The 16,350-nt window shown below is 39.5% G+C and overlaps 1 protein-coding gene across 2 annotated transcripts in view; it reads left to right on the top strand.

The window, feature by feature from the left end:
- The window catches only part of srbd1 (S1 RNA binding domain 1), a 293,464-nt gene that overhangs the window by 27,824 nt on the left and 249,290 nt on the right, over positions 1-16,350 (top strand). For both annotated transcript variants that reach the window (XM_073050686.1, XM_073050685.1), the window contains exon 10: positions 10,221-10,362. In XM_073050686.1, the coding sequence (XP_072906787.1) occupies positions 10,221-10,362 (142 nt within the window). The remainder of the gene's footprint in view (positions 1-10,220; positions 10,363-16,350) is intronic.

Below are 16,350 nucleotides of genomic sequence, written 5' to 3'. Positions count from 1 at the left end.
ATTCTAGTCCTTTGGAAATGATGTGAATATTGCATTTTCCTTCCTTACCAACAGCTCAACCTGCAAGATGACCTTTAGGGAACCATGCACAATGACTCTCAAGTCCCTCTGCATCTCACATTATTGAATTTTCTCCCTGTTTTGAAAATATTTTATGCAGTTATATTTTCTCCCAAAGTGCATAACCATATACTTCCCGATACTATATTCCATCTGCCACTTCCTTGCCCATTATCCCAATCAGTCTCAGTCATTCTGCAGAGTTCTGGCTTCTTCAGCACTACCTGCCTCTCCACCTACGTTCCTGCCGTCCACAAACTTGGCCACAAAGCCATCAATTCTTTCATCCAAATTATTGAAATGTAGACCAGAAGTCCTTAAGACATAGGAGCAGGATAACATGAAACGAGGTGGTTCTAACACTGATCCTATTAGTCACTGGCAGCCAACTACTGAAGGTGCCCTTTATTCCCACTCTGCCTCCTGCCAGTCAGCCAATTGTCTATGGACTTTTATCCTGTTAAGCAGCCATATGTGTGGCACCTTGTCAAAGGCCTTGTGAAAATCCAAATGAACAATATATACTGATTCTCCTTCATCTATCCTGCCTGTTATTTCCTCAAAGAATCCTAATAGATCTGTCTGGCAAGATTTCCCTTGAAGGAAAAAATGCTGACTTTGGCATATTTTATCATGTACCTCCATGTACCCTGAAACCTCATCCTTAATAATGGACTCCGACATCTTCTCAACCACTGAACAACTTGCCAATGATTTCCTCTTCTGCCTCCCTTAAAGAGTGGAGTGACACTTGCAATTGTCCTGTCTTCCAGAACCATTCCAGAATCTAGAGATCCTTAAAAGATCATTAATAATGCCTCCACAGTCTCTTCATCTACTTCTTTGAGAACCCTGGGGTGTAGTCTGTCTGGTTCAGGTGGCTTACCTACCTTCCTGCTGATGGTGTCCTCCACGATGAAGACTGATGAGAGATACTTAATAAGTTCATCTATCATAACTTTGTCCGCCATTACTGTACTATCTTTCCAGCGTCATTTTCCGTCAGTCAGATATCCATTCTCTCCTCGCTTTTACTCTTTATATACCTGAAAAATCTTTTGGTTTATTTTTTATATCATTAGCCAGCTTACCTTCACATTTCATCTTTTCTCTTGGCTTTTTTACTTACCTTTTGTTATTTTTTAAAAGTTTCCCAATCCTTGAACTTCCTACTAATTTTTGCTATATTATGTGCCCTCTCTTTTGCTTTTATGATGTCTTGGACTTCCCTTGTCAGCCAAGGTTATGTTATTTTTCCTTTAGGATATTTCTTCATTTTTGGGGTGTATCGATCCTGGGACTTCCAAATTGCCCCAGAAACTCCAGCCATTGCTGTTCTGCTGTCATTCTTGCAAGAGTCCCCTTCCAATTAAATTTAACCAGCTTCCTCCCCCTTTAAAACACTGTGGACTCGATCTGAGACATCCCTGACCCTGGCATCTAAGAGGCAGCATACCATCCAAGTGTCTTTCATGTCCACAGAATCTTCAGTTTGCTCCTCTAGCTATGGTATCCTCTATCACTACTGCACTCCTCTTCTCTCTCTCCCCCCACTTCCTTTCTGAGCCACAGAGCCAGACTCATTGCTCTGGTCACTGCAGATTCCCCCAGTAGGTCATTTCCCCCTCCAACAATATCCAAAGTGATAAACTTACACAGGTTTCCCCCGCTATCCGAAGGTAGAGCTTTCCTATGAAACTGTTGGTAAGCTGGAATGTCAAAGGGAAGAAGCAATTACCATTAATTTATATGGGAAAAATTTTTGAGCGTTCCCAGACCCAAAAAAAACCTACCAAATCACACCAAATAACACATAAAACCTAAAATAACGCGAACATATAGTAAAAATAGGAATGATATGATAAATATACAGCCTATATAAAGTAGAAATATTTCATGTACGGTGTAGTTTCACTTATCAGAAACGGGAAGATGGCGAGCTGAAATCGATTTGAAGAAAAAAATCAGCACGTATACGCATAGGCGCGTACACACATGCGCACACAACTGCCCACACAAGGCTTCACAGTCATTGTAGTCTTTCTCAGGGTAAACACACGTATGAAGCGGGTGTCTTTTTTTTCCGTAAAAGCAAAAATCCTCTTTGGTTAGCAAAATCAGGTACTAATGTAGGTCTTTTGTGACAGTGAGCTGTTGTAAAGCGAACGTTCGAAAAACGGGGGCCACCAGTTTTGAGGGGAATGGCCGGAGAGGTATTCAGCATTGGCTGCATATTCCCTTTCCCTCTCCTTACAGTCATCCAGACACTTGCCTCCTGCAGCTTGGGAGTCTCCATTTTAGCTACAGCTTGATGCGCTTTGTGCAGATATAGTTATTAGTAAGATGAGATCTTCCGGAGTTCCCACATCTGTGTGGAAAAAAATACCACTAACTCAGGACTCATTCTCAGTGCAGTAGCCACATACTGATAGACAACAAAAAAGAAGAAAAAAAGTTATGTGTAACAAACTTAGCACCTCCACTTGAGCTTGCCAAAGCCTCCCACTGTAGCATAGTCCACTCACAACAGATGTAGTTTGTGTAAATTAGTATTATTATCTTTCTAAAGGCTTTAGTCTGGGTGGTTTTCATAAGATCTTAGAGATGGCAGCAGCTCTAAAATGACATACTAAGTGATCAAAATGTGGAAACCTGGATTCTAGGATATTCAAACTTAGAGACAAAGTATGTCGTGGTACTATTCTTCTTGTTCTGAATCACTAAACACAGATTTATGTATCACTTCAGCTGGGGTGTTTTACATATGACAGTCCAGTTCCTTAATGCATATTGTGATTCAATACAAGTCAGCAGTGGAGAAAGTAGCAATAAAAATATAAAATGCTGGATATGCTCAGAGAGACAATTAAAACTGTGGAAAGAAGCAGAGTTAATTTCAGATCAATATGCATCAGAAACAACTTAATGATTATCTCTGGTCAAAACAATGTTAGCTGGTTGAGTGAGGGAGGTGCTTGTTGTTTGCTTATGTGTTTGCTGCAATTGAACCCTCTCATGAACATAGCATTTTTAATGTAGTATTCAAAATAAAGAAAAATAGATTAGCAATTCCTTTCTGGGTCTTTTCAATTTGTTTTTGTTTGTATTGTTCCATACTATTCATTTATTCTGGCTGTCCAATATTGTGAACTTAGCAAGAGAAAAATCATATCAGAAATCCTTCAGAATTGGAGAATAAATTCTGGGTTATAGATTCTTGAGTGAGTCCAATTGTTTTCACTTATGTTACTGAGAACCATACAGTATGCAAAGAAGCTCTTCAGCCCTCTCTGTCCATTCGGGCCATCCAGTACCTATATAGACCAGTCTCATTTTCTGGTCCTCAGCCTGCAGCATCTTTTGCAGGGGTATTTCAAAGGTCAAGGTAAAATTATTATCTAAGAACATATATGTCTCTACGTACAACCCTGAGATTCATTTTCTTGTGGGTAATCACAGCAAATACAAGGAACCAATGAAAAGATCACACCCAGCAGGATGGACAGACAACCACACTGTGCAAATACAAAAAGAAAAAAGAGAAATAAATAATCAATAAATGTTGAGAACATGAGATGAAGAGTCCCTGAATATGAGTCCATAGTTTGTGGCAATAGTTTAGTGATGGGGCAAATGAAGTTGAGCGAAGTTATTCTGTCTGGTTCAAGAGCCATATGGTTGGGAGGGGGTAATAACTGTTCCTGTACCTTGTGAGTGAGGGTCCTGAAGCTCCATTACCTCCTTCCTGATGGTAACAGTGAGAAGAGAGCATATCCTGAAAGGTGGGAGTCCTTGATAGATGCCGCTTTCCTGCGACAGGCCTCTGTGTAGATGTGTTCAGTTGTAGGGAGGGCTTTACCTGTGATGGATTGGGCTGTATCCACTACGTTTTGTAAGCATTTCCATTCAAGGGCATTGGTGTTTCCATACCAAGCCATGATTGCAACCAGTCAAATGCGCTCTACTGCACATCTATTGCAATTGGTCAAAGTTTTAAATGGCATGCCAAATCTTCACAAACTTCTAAGAAAGTAGAGACATTGCCATGCTTTTTTTTTTGTAATTGCTCGGCCCTGGACAGATCCTCTGAAATTACAACACTGAAAAATTTAAATATGCTGACCTCCCCACCTCTGATTTCCCGATGAGGTCTGGCTCTGGGTTCTTCCTGCTGAAGTCAATATTCAACTCCTTGGTCTTGCTGACATTGAGAAAGAAAGAGGTAGTTGTTGTGGCACCAATCAGTCAGATTTTCAATCTGCCTCCTAAATACTGATCGGTCACCACCTTTGGTCATCAGCAAACTTAAATCTGGCATTGGACCTGTGCTTAACGACACAGTCATAATTATAAAGCAAGTAGAGCAGGGGGCTAAGCACACAGCCTTGTGCAACTGTGCTTATGGAGATTGTGTGGGAGATGCTGTTGCCAATCAGAACTGACTGTGGTCTGCAAGTGAAGAAACAGAGCTCAAGGAAATATTGAGGCTTAGGACTTGAAGCTTGTTAATCAATTTTGAGGGGATGATAGTTTTGAAGGCTGATCTGTAGTTAATGAAGAACATCCTGATGTATGCAACTTCACTGTTCAGATGTTCCACGTGTTCGTCTAACTATTTCTTAAATTCAAGATATCCGTCTCCAAGAGATAACATTGATATTGAAAAGTATAAATGGACAGAGAAATACAAATCCTTAATGGTACAGGGCAAGTTAAAAATACCATGAATAATTTACTATATAAAAATGTTAGTAGTGTTTGGAATTATAGGAACAGAATATAGAAACCAAAATATATATTTTTAGAGGTGTGTAAAATACTGATTTCCCTTGAAATATTCTGGAAATTTATATGTACCTTAGAAAGGATAGAAAATATGTTTGTGAGGGACATTAACAAGAGAAATTCTGCAGAGGCTGGAAATCCAATCAACACACACAAAATGCTGGAGGAACTCAGCAGGCCAAGCAACATCTATGGAGAAGAAAAAGTACAGTCGACGTTTCAGGCTGAGACCCTTCAACAGGACTGGAGAAAAAAAAAAGATGAGTAGGTTTAAAAGATGGGGGAGGGGAGATAAACGCAAGGTTTAAATCTACTACTCATCTTTTTTTCCTCCAGTCCTGCTGAAGGGTCTCGGCCCAAAATGTCAACTGTACTCTTTTTCCCTAGATGTTGCCTGGCTTGCTGAGTTCCTCCAGCATTTTGTGTTTTGCTTGTGAAAGAGATTGAGTGGTTATAAATATTAATAGATATAAGGTATCATTTTTATATTTTGCTAACAAAATTATAAACACCTTACCTACTATATAATTACATTCTCTGGCCTATGAAAGCTTTTGCCCAGTGGAATAATCTGCATTGTAACAATTCAGTACTGTCAATTATATTATTGCTGCTTTCAAAGGTATAAATGGTGAAAAATGTGGTTACTTGTTGACATTTATGGGGTTTTTTTTTGTGCCATCTATTGTGTTGGTAAGCCAAAAGGTTGCCATTTGTATTTTTGTTTATTTTCCACTGAGTTCTTAACTGTTACTTAATATTTGATGTAGCTGGAAAGACAGAATCAAGTTTCAGCTGACTTTCACTAAACCAAAGACAAAAATGAGGCTGTTTTTGAAGACCCAATGTAGTTCCATAGTTTCATTTCAATTGTTCTATTTCATGTCAGAGTATGTATACAATATACAACCTGAAATTCTTGTTCTTTGCAGGCATGCGTGCAAATAGAAAGGTGCCCCAAAGAATGAGTGACAGTAAAAATATAGAACACCAAAGCCTCCCTACTCCCCCCTCCCACACTCAAGCAGCAGCAGAGAAACAAACCTCCCCTCCTCCATTTCAGCAAAAAACCCTCCACCCGCCAAACAAGCCATAGCAAAGGTCCTGATAAAGACCATGATCTGCAGTACTACAAAAACCAATGGTTCACCTGACAATTTTACATACCCCAGGCTCTCTGTCTCCCTAATAAAGGGACAGAGAGGTGTCACCTTTTCACAGTGAGAGGGGAGACGTAAACAAAACAACTCGCTGATTTACGGCTGTTAAAGTCTTTAAATTTGTTGCCGATTCTTTTACCGCCTGAGTTCTCCAACTCAAGAATCGGCAACAAATTATTCCCCACCAACGAGAGAGAGAGAGAGAGAGTGCACGATTCACCGAGTACAGAACCCTAGACAGCCGATCCACGTTCCCGAGGTTCTCTTTTCCCCGTGACGCTTCAGTTGACGAAACTGGCCAGGAATCAGCTGGTCCCCAGGGCAGCAAAGCCTCAGAACGCTGAAGGCCACTTACTTCTAGATCGCGCCCTTGGGATATCGAAAAACCCCATTCCCCTTGAAAAGGGAAAACAAAGGCATTAAAACGAGAAATTAAGTTGTTTCCGCAGATGAGCTTGAAGAAGTCTTGGTCTAGCGCCATTGTAGCTCCAAGTATCAAGGGAAATGGGTCAGAATGAAACATTAAGCCCAGTGTTAAAGTTGGAGATCCTGTGTAAATAATTGCCAGTCCTCTTGTGCCTATTAATTTATTAGTTTATTGTTGTCATGTGTGTCAAGATACGGTGGAAAAATATTGCATCTATCCAGCTAAATAATTTCATACATAACTACATCAAGATAGTACAAAAGGAAAAATAGAAATGCAGAATATAGTGTTAAAGTTACTGAGAACGTATAGTGCAGGTTGACAATTTAGGTGCAAGGGCAAAATGACAGGGTAAATTGAGAGATCGAGGGTTTATCTTTGCCGCACAAGGTAGATTGAGACATCGAGAGATCTGCATCAGGTTAACTGGACCTCATTGTACTTGCATTTTATTATATTCTTCTAAGTGCTTTAAGTGCCTAATTGGGAAGCTGTTGCATTTGTTTGGTGTGTGAAATGTGAGCGAATGGAAGGAAAGTTTTTCTTCAGCAGTTCAGTTTCTCGACTATGACGGCATGTCAGCAATATACTTCACATTTCTGGCAGAGCTGCTCTTCGACTCTGGCATTCTGCCTACAACATCAGTTTTATTTTTAAGTCGGTTTATTTTATCATGTGTTGGTTTTATTCTCTTTTGAAAAACAACTGAACCATTAGCCACAAAAAAACTACATGAACTGAAAACAACATTAAGCATATTTTTTAACTCAAAGCCCAAGGGGTACGGGCTCTTTTCAAGGGGAAAACTCTGATAAAGGGAGATGATCTAAGGGAAGAACTAATGTTTACTTGAACTGACACATACTCTTTCCATCAGGTGTCAGGAGGGAAGCTATGCCTAACAGACATATTTTTCACAGCACATGTTGCTTTTAGCATTAAAACTCCCAACTACAAATCTCAGCTGCATTTATTTATTTTCCGTGCGCTAATGCACTTTTACTACATTGTAGTTCATGGCAGATGGATCTTAATGCAGATAAATGTGAGGTGGTGCAGTTTAGGAGTACTAATGAAGCTAGGATATACAATATGAATGGTGGGTTCAAAGGAGTATTAAGCAGCAGAGGTATCTTTCTGTGTAATTTCAAATATCTTTGAAGCTATCAGCACAGGTACATAATGTGGTTAGGAAGGTATATGGCATACTGGGCTTGGCTAGTCAGAACACTGAACACAAGAACAGGGAAGTATGCTCAAACCTTATAAAACATTGCTCAGACCTCAGCTGGAGTACTGCGTGCCTTCCAGGTCACTTCACTATTGGAAAGTTGCAAAGGTACTGGATAGGGTGCAGAGGAGTTTCACCATAATATTGCCTGGGATGAAGCATTTCTGGCTTGAAAGGAAACTGGATAGACTGAGACTGCTTTTCCTGTAGTGGAGGATGTTAAGAGGGATATCGAATAATAAGGATATAGATAGGGAAGACTGCATGAAACATTTACGTATGTCAGAGCTCGGTAAAACTAGAGGGCAGAGACTTATGGTAGGGGGGTAAGAGATTTGGAGAGGATCTGAGAGGAACCTTTTCCACCCAGAGATTAAACTGGAATACACTGCCTGAGACTTGTGGAAGTAGAGTTGCAGACAGCATTTAAGAAATGTCCAGACCAGTGGTTCCAAAATTTTATTTGATTACCACCTCCTTGGCTACCACACCACGCTCTGGCTATTACATAAAAACTATAAAGAATTTTGACTGATGATGCACAGTGAAAGAAAACAGGAACTGCAAATTCAAAGCAATGACAAATAATTGGAAAAATGATTCAAATCTATTTAAATCTACTAATAAAATTATTTCTTTCATTTTAGTAAAAATTATTTTCAACAAGTTTTGAGGGTACATTAATAGTCCCAACTATTCATGCCTTCATTGCTTTCTCCCTGTCAATGAGGAGGATGAGCTTGATACAGTGATCACCATCAGGCTGCATGTCACTCAGAAGGAATTTCAGATCGCCGCAGTCTGTTTTGTAGCCTTGAAAGAAGTTGCACTGAAACCATGCTCACTAAATATGATATTGGAAAGGCAATAAAGGACGTCTTGATCTTTTTCCACACTGCAGGATAACTTTCTGCAAACGAAAGTCTTGATATAATTTTTTTTTAATGAATCTCTGCTTTAGCTCAGTTCTTTTTGCAGTGAGATCGGTTCTTCCTTTATCCTTCCTGTTAATTCCTCATTACATATGTTCAGAAATGGATTTATCCAATCTAAAGTTTTGACTGAAAGAAGATCCTGAAATTTCTCTGACATGTCTTTATGCAGCTCATCCAGATGGACACAGTATAACTGAAGATTATTATCTGGTATTCTTTCTTTTCCAACTCAGAGAGGCTCAGAAATTGGAAAAGGTCGAGATGGCAAATGTTGCACTTAAATAAGGTTAACTTGGACAGAAATGTAGAGATGACTGATTTGACTTTGATAAGATTCACTTTGTTTCCTTGCAATTAAAGATTGATTTGAATTAAACTTTGCAAATATTTCTGACAAATAAGCAATGTCATACCTAATATTCTTGCGTTGATGAGCGAAAGAAGCATTTGAGTCTTTAAAGAATTTTTTTTCACTGTTTCAAAAAGCTCTTAAAAGTGTCTTGGGTAGTTTCCTTTTGAGAGCCATCTGACTTTTGTGTGCAACAGCAACCATTCAAACTGTTCATCATTCCCAATAGAAAGCACTCGAGATTTGAGAGCTGTGACTTGATTTTATTCACTGCCATGAGAATAGTCTTTAATGATTTGTGCAACCAGCCACTTGGTCTTTTGCGACAAGATACTGTCTGTGAATTATACCGTGTGTTATGTAAGTATGTTAGGTACAGCTTTCTTTCAAGAAAGTAGTAACCCCTCAGTGCTGTCCTTTCATTGATGATACCCTGTCGCACAAACAAGCATGTTGGTGAGCAGAATGTCCTTCTCTTTGAAAATTTGCTCAACAACCTGAAGAATTGATTGCTCCTTCGTATTTGTATCTAGTTTCATTTTTTTATGAAGCAAATATAACCAAGCGAAGACTCTTTGAGTAGAGTTGTTGCTGAGCAAAATCGCTTTAATTTTTGTACTAGCTAACACTCTACTACAGTAGTGAATGGCAATAATGCATGGGCCAGGCCCAGAAATAACACAATTTCCTCAGTGCTGATTTCACATGATATGCCAAATACAGAAGTGACACATTGCTTTTCAACAACTATAATGTACTTCGTGCTAAGTTTAAGAGAATGGTGGGTTAGTGGGAGATGAGGCGATTATGTGATCATTAATTATGAGAGATTGAGGATCAAGTGATTATAAATAATTTAAGCCTGTAATCCCTTTGCTACCCTGCTTGCTACTGAGTGGTCCTCTTTCCCCTCCCCCCACTACTCCCTTGTCTTTATCTCCCCCTTACACAGATATAACATGGTATATCTTTTAGCTAGTTTGTAAGTCCAAATAAAATTAGTTTCATTCAGTTGCAAATTTACTGATATGGTCTTTTTAGGCATAGTGGTTTGTTTCTATGATGTAACTTTTGGGTTTTAGCAAATTTTTGCAGATTAGGCTTTGAATTAGGTGTGAATGTGAATCTGGGCAAGCTAAAATCTTAAGTTGTGAATTTTGAATTAAGTAGTTTGATTTAAAACTCTGTTGTATATTCCACCTATCTTCTAAATAATGGGGATATGCAAGTCGATAATGCAAATTGTTATTGATACTTTGACCTGTGTTTGTAGGTGTGAACCAAATACTGTTTTTATTCAGTCAACTTTGACAAAAGCAACTGCAAAAGAGAAAGATGGAAACAAAAAAGATACTGAGAAGTTCCGCCTGTATCACAACTTCAGCAGTAGTATTGGAAATATACATCATCACCAGGTAAGACAAATGTATTAAAGATTGTTAAGACTTTTGAAGAGAGTAGAAGCTTTTTAACTTCAGAAAAATCTATTACTACATCAGTACAGAAAGGTCTTGGAGTCCAAATCCATAGCTCTCTGAAAGTGGCTGTTCAAGTTGTTGGGCTTGAAATTCTGCCCTGTGTTCGTTTAGGAAGAGAGACAACCAACACCGGAATATTACAAAACTTGGCTTTAATGGTGAATCGTAACTGGCACAGCGAATACACGGAGTCGCTGGAGAAGGCGCGTTCTGCCTTCCCCTTACATTCTACTCTTATTTATACCCCTTTTCCCCATTCCAACCCCTCGCTACACATATTTGGTTAGGCCGAACTTTGTTGTACATATTAGGTAATATCGGGCACTTGTGTCCTCCTTATTGGCCCGATGCCATTCACTCACGAGTTACCTGTTTCTTTTGTTTATTGAATCGCGTGACACTAGCAGTTTCGGTGTAGCGGAATCCCCAGTTTCGCTTCCCCCCTCCCTTGCATTCCTGTCTCCTAATATCACGTGAGCCACTCCTGACCTGTAGTGGCAGTCTTGAATTAACCCTAACATTAACCCTAACAAAGTTGATAGGGTAGTAAAGAAGGCGTTTGACCATAAGACATAGGAGCAGAATTAGGCCGTTAGGCTCATTAAGTCTTCTCTGCCATTTCATCATGGCTGATCCAATTTTTCTCTCAGCCCCACTCTCCTGCCTTCTCCCTGTATCCCTTTATGCCCTGACCAATCAAGAACCTATCAACCTCTGCCTGAAATATACATAAAGACTTGGCCTCCACAGCTGCATGTGGCAAAGAATTCCATAGATTCACCACTCTCTGTCTAAAGAAATGTCTTTTCATCCCCATTCTTAAAGGATAGTCCTCTATTTTAAGGCTGTGTCCTCTGGTCAGACTCACCCACCATAGGAACCATCCTCTCCACATCCACTTTATCAAAGCCTTTCACCATTTGATAAGTTTCAATGAGGTCACCACTCATTCTTCTGAATTCCAGCAAATACCAGCCCAGGGCCATCAAACACACTTCATATAGCAAGCCATTCAATCGTGTAATCATTTTTGTGAGCCTCCTTTGAACCATCTCCAGTTTCAGCACACCCTTTCTAAGATAAGGGGCCCAAAACTGTTCACAATACTCCGAGTGAGGCCTCACCAGTGCTTTATAAAGTCTCATCATTTCATCCTTGCTTTTATATTCGAGTGCACCTGAATGAATGCTAACACTACATTTGTCTTCTTCACCACAGACTCAACCTGCAAATTAACTTTTGGGAGTCCTGCACAAGGACTACGCAAGTCCCTTGGGTGACTCAGGTTTTTGTTTTTGCTCTTCTCTACCCTTTCATTTCTTCTGCCAAAGAGCAAGCCCATACAGTTCCCAACATACCATATCTTCATATCGTCTGCAATCTTAGCAACAAACCCATCAATTTCATCATCCAAATCATTGACATACAATGTAAAAAGAATCGGTCCCAACACAGACCCCTGTGGAACACCACTAATCACCGGCAGCCAACCGGAAAAAGCTCCGTTTGTTCTCATTCTTTGCCACCTGCCAATCAGCCATGCTAGAATCTTTCCTGTAATACTATGGACTTGTAGCATATCACGTGTGCCTTTATTTGTTAGCAATGGCACTGAGTTCACGAGTGAACAAGTGTTGCATTTTTATAACACGCACGTTAATGCTTCACTGGAGTATTGTTTGCAATGATGTTTGCTCCATTAAAGGAAAGATATTGAGGTTTTGGGGAGTGTGCAGAAGAGGTTTACCAGGATGTTGCCTGGATTAGTAGGTGGACAGTAAAAGGAGATGTTGGACGAACTTGTTTTTTTTTCTCTCTCTCGAGCAGTGGGGGCTGAGGGACGACCTGATAGAAAGCTATCAAATTATGAAAGGCATAGATGGGTAGAAAGCAGGTATCTTCTTCTCAGGGTTGAAATGCCTAATAGTGGAGGGCATGCATTTAAGGTGGAAGAAGGTAGGTTCAAAGGAGAAGTATCGGACAGTTTTTTTTTTGAGAATGGAGGGTGCTTTGAAGGCACTGCTACGGATAGTGATGGTGGAGCAGGGTGATAGAGGTGTTTAAGAGGCTCTTAAGTAGGCATATGAATATGCAGAGAATGGAGGGATCTGCCGTCAGACCATCATAATCAAATATAGGTACAACATTAGACCATTCAGCCCATCATGTTTTCTCCAATTTCAATCATGACTAATTTTTTTTCAACACCATTCTCTTGCATTCTTGTAACTTATAACCTCCTTATCAGTCAAGGATCTATGAGTCTCTGCTTTCAATAAACCCGGTGTTTTGGCCTCCGCGGCCCTTTGTGATAATGAATTCCATAGTTTCACCACATACAGCTGAAGAAAACCCTCCTCATCCTTTAAGTCCTTTAGACTTCTACTAATGAACTTACTCTGCATGTCCATTCCATACTAGGCTTTTCAGTATTCAGTAGATTTCAATGCGATTCACTCCTCTTCCATCTGAACTCCATCAAATACAGGCCCAGGCACATCATTAGTGTCTAACTCATGCAGTGGATAAGGGTTTTAGTGGGAAAGTCTGTTCATTCATGCAAACAAATACACACCTTCTGTTGAGTTGCAACATAGTAGTCCCACAGAAATTTAGTGGATGAAAATGTAAGTTGATGTACTTGGGTGCACATAACCGCTGTCGTATTTATCTCTGAAGGCAAAACCTCATTTGGTATCCGGTATATTTTAAAAAAACAGCAATATGATTTTAAATAGAACCTTCTTTACCACAGGAAAAAGCTTTTCAGATATAGCGTGGAGGTGTAATACTTAAAGGTAGATGTTGAAGTTGGATTTTGAGACTGCAATTCTTGGACAACTAAAGGCACGGTAGGGATGTGTATTATCGTGAGAAATGAGTAGTACAGTGAAAATGGAGGATGGACTGGAGTCCTGAGATTTTGTAAAGGATGTGCTGTAAGACAGGAGAAAGTAAATGGATAGGGTGGGCAAGACAACAAGGAATTTGTTGAGCTTATGTAGGATTTGCAATATCGGTAAATAGAATTGTACAGGGTATTTGTAGACATAAATATTTAGATGAATTGATACTTTCAGGGGATAGGAAACTAGCCAAGAGAGCATTTGAATACTTGAGTTTGGAGTTGATAAAGACATGGATGGGTGTTTCAATACTGAGCTCTTCTTCTAGTGTTAAAGAATTACCGTTCATCCAACCATCTGTGTATTAAAAAATGCCATAACCATTTGGAGGTTAATGGAAGCTGAAAACATGTTTATAGCTACAGGAATTAACTTCCATTTACACTTAGTCCATTTTGGATTGAGAACAAATGGTTGAGGATGGTCTGGCATCATTCACTTGTACAGTTCTGACTTTGCTTCTGGATTCACTTTGATACATGGTGTGACATGTGTAAATTTTCCACATTTTTGATTACCAAAGAGAGTTATAATTGTGTTATAGTGAAATTACATTTTATCTGTAAGGTAACGTTGAATTATTTCAACTTTAGAAATGACTTTGTTGCTCATTCAATATTGACTTTAGTTAATATTTAGTCAATAGTGAACTGTTTTTCAACATTGTGCAGAACATTTATTTGTGGGGTTAACAGCATTGTTGCGTGTCCCAGTACCAAATGCCCTTTGAATATTCTTTGAGAATAAACAATGAATTTTGTCACTTTTATTTTCCACATACTTAACAGGAGAAACATCTACTTTGGCAGTATGCTGTACTTTCTGTTCTATTCACTTAACTATGATGCACATAACTGCTTTTGTTACTTTTTTGTTCCATAAAATGTCATGCCATTTCTGTCACTGGAATGGTGACGCTGATGTCCGTAAATCAGTCGAGTGCCTTGCAGCCATGTAAAACAATTGCGTTTAACATATGTGACATGTCTGAGTTTGCTTATAATTGAATTAAAGATGTCTTAATGACACACAGTGTGCTGTTGTGACAGTATTTTCCTCATCTAACAAGTAAAAGAATGCTTATCTAACAAGTAAAAGAAATGTTCTGAGAAATTTAAGTTTCATTGTTCTTAGATTCACAATCTATGCCAGTTATTAAGTACTTGATTTTCGAATTTTTCAGTTCTGTTCATATTTAGGCAAAAAAGAACCTTTCATTGCCTTTTCTCTCTTTGCAAATAAAAAAGCAATATAATAACCAGCAATAATTGTGGTTGTTGCAGGATGGTATACACTGTAAACTTTACCTCTTAATGTAAGTTTCTCCATTTCTGCAATATGACCATTGTTCTGGCAGAATAAAGATCAGGCAAAAATCATTGCACATCTATGGAGGATAGATTTGCATATTAAACAGGGCTAAATATCAAATTTACAAGTACAGAATGATAGTGAAAGCATTTTAAATATTTCATTGTGGTCTTAAATTCTCTGTCACATTAAAAAAAATCTGAACATGTAGTTTGTGTTTTTAAAAGAAAATCGTTATTGACAATTTTCATATTAACTTAGCTATCATTTGCTGCCTCTTGCAGTTCTCTCTAATGGGAATGTGAAAAATCTGTTCTTACTTTATTTGGGTGTATTTTGATGGAACATTGGAACAGACCATTTGGGTTCTTGAGCATGGTACTCTTCAGTGAAAGGATGACAGATTTGTATCCCAACTGCATTCAACCATTTTGTCTATACACTGCCAGAATGAAAGATTTAATTTGAAGTAGTGAGTGAGAGAGAAACATTGTTGCAAGGCAGGCGGCATTTGAAAAGAAATATCTCGTTGGGAGTGAGCTTTATTTGAGCTAATAAAAGAAGGGAGCAGCTATTGTTGGAGTGGGCCAATGTTAGAGTGGGAGGCTTTGTTTAAACAGTCTTGGGAAAGCACAGGGAGAGGTTCTAAGTAAGTTCCTAGTAATTTTTGTTCCCTTTTCATCACACTAGCTATGTATTAATAGCTAGTAGAATAGGTCCAGAGTTAGAGGTATGTTCTTTGTGTGAGATGTGGAAACTCTGGGGGACCTCCAGTCTCCCTGATAACTACATCTGCATGAAGTGCATTGAAATGTGTCTCCTTCGAGACCGTGTAAAGGAACGTAGCTTGATGACCTTGAGTTCATACGGGAGAATGGAGTGATAGGAGCTACAGGGAGGTAATCACCACTAAACCACAGGAGCTAGGTACATGGGTGACTGTCAGGAGAGGGAATGGGAATAGGTAGTAAATGCAGAGTATCCCTGTGGTGGTTCCCCTCAATAATAAGTATGTCACTCGAAATATCGTTGGAGGGGATGACCTACAAAGGGGAAGCTGCAGTGACTGGGTCTTTGACACTGTAGGGAAGGGGGGAGAAGAGGAGTGCAATAGTGATAGGGGATTCCATAGTTATAGGAAAGGACAAGAGATTCTGTGGATGTAAAAGAGGCATCTATATGGTATGTTGCCTCCCAGGTGTCTGGACCAGGAATGTCTCAGACTGGGCCCACAACATTCTGAAGAAGGAGGGTGAGTAGCTAGAAGTCATGGTACATATTGGTACCAATGACATAGGTAGGAAAGGAAAAAGATCCTGAAGAGAGAATATTGGGAGTTAGATAAAAAGCTGAAAAGCAGATCTCCAGGGTAGTAATCTCTGGATTGCTGCCTGTGCCACGAGCCAGTGGGGGTAAAAATAGGATGATTAGGCAGATGAATGCATAGCCAAGGAACTGATGTAGGGAGCAGGATTTCAGATTCCTGGATTATTGGGATCTTATCTGCAGAATTTATGACCTGTACAAAAAGGACATGTTATTCCTGATTCTGAGGGGAACCATTATCCTTATGGGCAGGTTTGCTGGAGCTGTTGGAAAGGGTTTCAACCGAGTTGGCAGGAAGATGGGAATCAGAGTGACGGGGCAGCAGGTATACAAGTGGATGCAGTGTATAGTGAGACTGTGATGAAGGACAGGCAAAATTGCA

This window comes from Hemitrygon akajei, chromosome 7 (genome assembly GCF_048418815.1).
Source record: "Hemitrygon akajei chromosome 7, sHemAka1.3, whole genome shotgun sequence".
In the NCBI taxonomy this organism is placed as follows: domain Eukaryota; kingdom Metazoa; phylum Chordata; class Chondrichthyes; order Myliobatiformes; family Dasyatidae; genus Hemitrygon; species Hemitrygon akajei.
Note: the sequence above shows the minus strand (reverse complement) of the source record. Positions and strands in the feature narration are given on the sequence as shown.